Raw genomic sequence first — 5000 nt, 5'->3', positions numbered from 1 at the left:
GAGAATTTGGGGAGGTTGAAAACCAGACGGGCGGCAGCATTCTGGATGAGCTGCAGAGGTCTGATGGCGGAGGCGGGGAGCCCGGCCAGGAGTGCGTTGCAGTAGTCAAGGCGGGAGATGACCAGTGACTGGACCAAGAGTTGTGCTGCTGAGGAACGGACGTATCCTTCTGATGTTGTAAAGGAAGAATCTGCAGGAGCGTGCTGTCGCTGTGATGTTCTCTGCACAGGATAAGCGGCTGTCGAGGATCAAGGTTCTTGGCTGTCTGGGAGGGGGTTACAGTAGAGTTCTCCACTGTGATGGAGTCTTGGAGAGGGCAGGCTTTCCCAGGGAGGGAGAATAGCTAGGTCTTGTTAAGGTGGTGGGATGACATCCAGGTAGAGATGTCAGTGAGACAAGCAGAGACACGTGTTGCCACATGTAGGTCAGAGAAAGACAGGAAGAGTTGAGTGTCGTCTGTGTAGTTGTGGTAGGAGAACCCATGTGAAGAGATTACCGAGCCAAGAGACTTGGTATAGAGGGAGAACAGTAAGGGCCCTAGGACAGAGCCCTGAGGTACCCCAGTGGTGAGGGCTCGTGGAGAGGACAACGATCCTCTCCAAGTCACCTGGTAGGAGCGACCCGCCAGCTAGGAAGCAAACCAGGAGAGTGCAGAGCCAGAGATGCCCAGTTCTGAGAGGATGGAGAGAAGCATCTGGTGGTTTACTGTGTCGAAGGCAACAGCCAGGTCCAGGAGAATGAGAACAGAGGAGAGGGAGGAAGCTTGAGCAGAGTGGAGGGCCTCCGTGACAGCAAGGAGAGCAGTCTCAGTAGAATGCTCAGCCTTAAAGCCGGATTGGTGGGGGTCAAGGAGGTTGTTCTGAACAACATGGGGAGACAGTTGGCTGGATACAGCACCGTCAAGGGTTTTAGATAAGAAGGAGAGAAGGGGTACCGGTCTGTAGTTGTGGACAGAAGACGGGTCAAGGGTTGGTTTCTTGAGGAGAGGCAGAGACAGATCCTGGGTTTGGGAGAAGTTGATTATGGTGGTAAAGAAAGGAAGGAGGTCATTGGAAATGGATTGGAGAAGAGGGGAGGGGAGGGGATGGGATAGAGAGGGCAGGTGGTTGCCCGCTTAGATGTGATTAGTTTTAGAATATCATCAGGGGAGAGGGGGGGAAGAGATGACAAGCCAGAGACCAGACACACACACACACACGCACACACACACATTTGTAGTATTTGTGCTGCTAATTGTATCCTGTCTTATTTGTTTTATTTGTCTCCCATAACTTGTCACTTTGTCAAATTGTCTCACTTATGTCCTGTACTATCGTCACTTTTTTATTGTGACTTATTGGGCCGGTTTCACAGACAAGGCTTAAGCCTAGTCCTAGACTAAAAAACATCTTCAATGGAGATTTTACATTGAAAGTGTGATTTAGTCCAGGACTAGGCTTAAGCCTTGTCTCTGAAACCGGCCCATAGTCTTGTGCTGCAATGTCAGGAACCGAAGCCTAAGAATTTTACTCTCTAAAGCCCTATTCACAGGACTAGTATTATCTAGCTCTGCTAACCCTACACTCCTACTGTAGGTCTAACCCTACACTCCTACTGTATGTCTAACCCTACACTCCTACTGTAGGTCTAACCCTACACTCCTACTGTATGTCTAACCCTACACTCCTACTGTATGTCTAACCCTACACTCCTACTGTATGTCTAACCCTACACTCCTACTGTAGGTCTAACCCTACACTCCTACTGTATGTCTAACCCTACACTCCTACTGTATGTCTAACCCTACACTCCTGCTGTATGTCTAACCCTACACTCCTACTGTATGTCTAACCCTACACTCCTACTGTATGTCTAACCCTACACTCCTACTGTATGTCTAACCCTACACTCCTACTGTAGGTCTAACCCTACACTCCTACTGTATGTCTAACCCTACACTCCTACTGTATGTCTAACCCTACACTCCTACTGTATGTCTAACCCTACACTCCTACTGTAGGTCTAACCCTACACTCCTACTGTAGCTCTGCTAACCCTACACTCCTTCACCCATCCTCCACCCATCCTACACCCAACACCTATCCTCCACCCAACATCCATCCTTCACCCAACACCCATCCTCCACCCAACACCCATCCTCCACCCAACACCCATTCTTCACCCAACACCCATCCTTCACCCAACACCCATCCTCCACCCAACACCCATCCTTCACCCAACACCCATCCTTCACCCAACACCCATCCTCCACCCAACACCCATCCTTCACCCAACACCCATCCTTCACCCATCCTCCACCCAACACCCATCCTCCACCCAGCACCCATCCTTCACCCAACACCCATCCTTCACCCAACACCCATCCTTCACCCATCCTCCACCCAACACCCATCCTTCACCCATCCTCTACCCAACACCAGGGCTCGACATTAAGGCTTGTCCGCTTGTCCGGGACAAGTACATTTTATGTTCGGACAAGTGGACTTCCTCCTGCAGTTGTCCGATGGACAAGTCAAAACAAAAAAAGAAATCAATATGTATTAATATCTGCAAACATGAATTTCTCCTTCCGATCTGAATAGTAAAAAAAAATAGCAAGCAAAGCGATGCCGCGCCTCATTCTGGGTATTTCAGTCTCTCGTAGTTCGTTATCGTCATAGTTCGTAAATTCGCTCAGAGCGCCAGAGCGCACACTGCGTTCAACGTCATAAAGACGTGATTGGACAAAAGGCATTCCATGAGTGCTGATCAGATTCCAGAACGAGTTTACGAACGCAGCCATAGTGTTGTGGGTCTCCTGTCACAAGTGCCATTCACGTGAAAGCGTATTCGATTCTTCTCAATGCCGCTTATTTTCATGTAGTTCGATGTGATCGTATATTTTAGGTTTGAAGTTTTAAGACCAGCACATCGCAATACGAACTTCAGAATGACACTAATTATAGATTTCTCAATTTGAATATAGGATAGGCTTCTATCAAAAAGCTAGCAAATAAGATTGCTTCCATTGGGGAGGGACTACAAACATTTTTTGTAAATATTCCTAGATATTCATCCCTTTTGTGGCCAATCTTAATCTAAAAGGGTTAGGGTTAGGGGTTACGTTTTTAAATAATTACAAAATATTGAATACATTTGAAAATTAAGGATACATCATTATCAAATCAATAGTAGTCAAATGTGTTATTTGCATACACATACACTCACTGGACACTTCATTAGGCACACCTTGGGGTTGGACCCCCTCTTTTGCCTTCAGAACTGCCTTAATTCTTTGTGGCATAGATTCAACAAGGTGCTGGAAACATTCCTCAGAGATTTTGGTCCATATTGACACTATAATATCACGCAACAGCCTGTCTGGCACCAACAACCATGCCAGGTTCAAAGTCACTTAAATCACCTTTATTTCCCATTCCATTTGAACTTCAGCAGATCGTCTTGACCATGTCTACATGCCTAAATGCATTGAGTTGCTGCCACATGATTGGCTGATTAGATATTTGCGTTAACAAGCAGTTGAAAAGGTGTACCTAATGAAGTGGCCGGTGAGAGTATAATATATTATTATTCATATTATTGCTTTTTCAAAATCTTTGGATTTGGACAAGTAACTTGAGCTCTCGGACAAGTAAAAGATAAGTTCACTTGTCCAAAGGACAAGTACCTGAAAAAGCTTAATGTCAAGCCCTGAACACCCATCCTTCACCAAACACCCATCCTCCACCCAACACCCATCTTTCACCCATCCTCCACCCAACACCCATCCTTCACCCAACACCCATCCTTCACCAAACACCCATCCTCCACCCAACACCCATCCTTCACCCAACACCCATCCTTCACCAAACCCCCATCCTCCACCCAACACCCATCCTCAACCCAACACCCATCCTTCACCAAACACCCATCCTCCACCCAATACCCATCCTCCACCCAATACCCAACACCCATCCTTCACCCAACACCCATCCTTCACCCATATCCTTCACCCATCCTCCACCCAACACCCATCCTTCACCCAACACCCATCCTCCACCCAACACCCATCCTCCACCCAACACCCATCCTCCACCCAACACCCATCCTCCACCCAACACCCATCCTTCACCCAACACCCATCCTCCACCCAACACCCATCCTCCACCCAACACCCATCCTTCACCCAACACCCATCCTTCACCCAACACCCATCCTTCACCCATCCTCCACCCAACACCCATCCTCCACCCAACACCCATCCTTCACCAAACACCCATCCTCCACCCAATACCCATCCTCCACCCAACACCCATCCTTCACCAAACACCCATCCTCCACCCAATACCCATCCTCCACCCAACACCCATCCTTCACCAAACACCCATCCTTCACCAAACACCCATCCTTCACCAAACACCCATCCTCCACCCAATACCCATCCTCCACCCAACACCCATCCTTCACCCAACACCCATCCTTCACCCATCCTCCACCCATCCTTCACCCAACACCCGTCCTTCACCCAACACCCATCCTTCACCCAACACCCATCCTTCACCCATCCTCCACCCATCCTTCACCCAACACCCGTCCTTCACCCAACACCCATCCTTCACCCAACACCCATCCTTCACCCAACACCCATCCTTCACCCATCCTCCACCCATCCTTCACCCATCCTTCACCCAACACCCATCCTTCACCCATCCTCCACCCATCCTTCACCCAACACCCATCCTTCACCCAACACCCATCCTCCACCCAACACACCCATCCTTCACCCAACACCCATCCTTCACCCAAGTGTTACAAATTACGGACATGGCAAATTCGCACAGGATTAAGAACACAGACGACCTCTGCATGTATTGCAAATGATAATAGCCCCTGATAATACAATTCTGATTCTAATTGGGATTTCAATTTCTACCCCCGCCCCCCCCCATCTATCTATCTATCTCCCCCTGACCCCTCCCAGTGGGGAGGCCTATCCATGTAGAGCAGACTCCCTCCCCCAG

The 5000-nt window shown here is 48.8% G+C and overlaps 1 protein-coding gene across 1 annotated transcript in view; it reads left to right on the top strand.

The window, feature by feature from the left end:
- Positions 1-5000, top strand: part of LOC308160146 (2-acylglycerol O-acyltransferase 2-like) — a 14843-nt gene that overhangs the window by 9542 nt on the left and 301 nt on the right. Inside the window, exon 5 of the mRNA XM_080534027.1 lies at positions 4961-5000. This exon is cut by the window's right edge and continues 301 nt beyond it. Within this exon, the coding sequence (XP_080390153.1) occupies positions 4961-5000 (40 nt within the window). The remainder of the gene's footprint in view (positions 1-4960) is intronic.

The sequence above is a fragment of the Nansenia antarctica genome, assembly GCF_963989245.1.
Source record: "Nansenia antarctica genome assembly, chromosome: 6".
Taxonomy (NCBI): domain Eukaryota; kingdom Metazoa; phylum Chordata; class Actinopteri; order Argentiniformes; family Microstomatidae; genus Nansenia; species Nansenia antarctica.
This window is presented reverse-complemented; position numbering and strand designations above follow the sequence as displayed.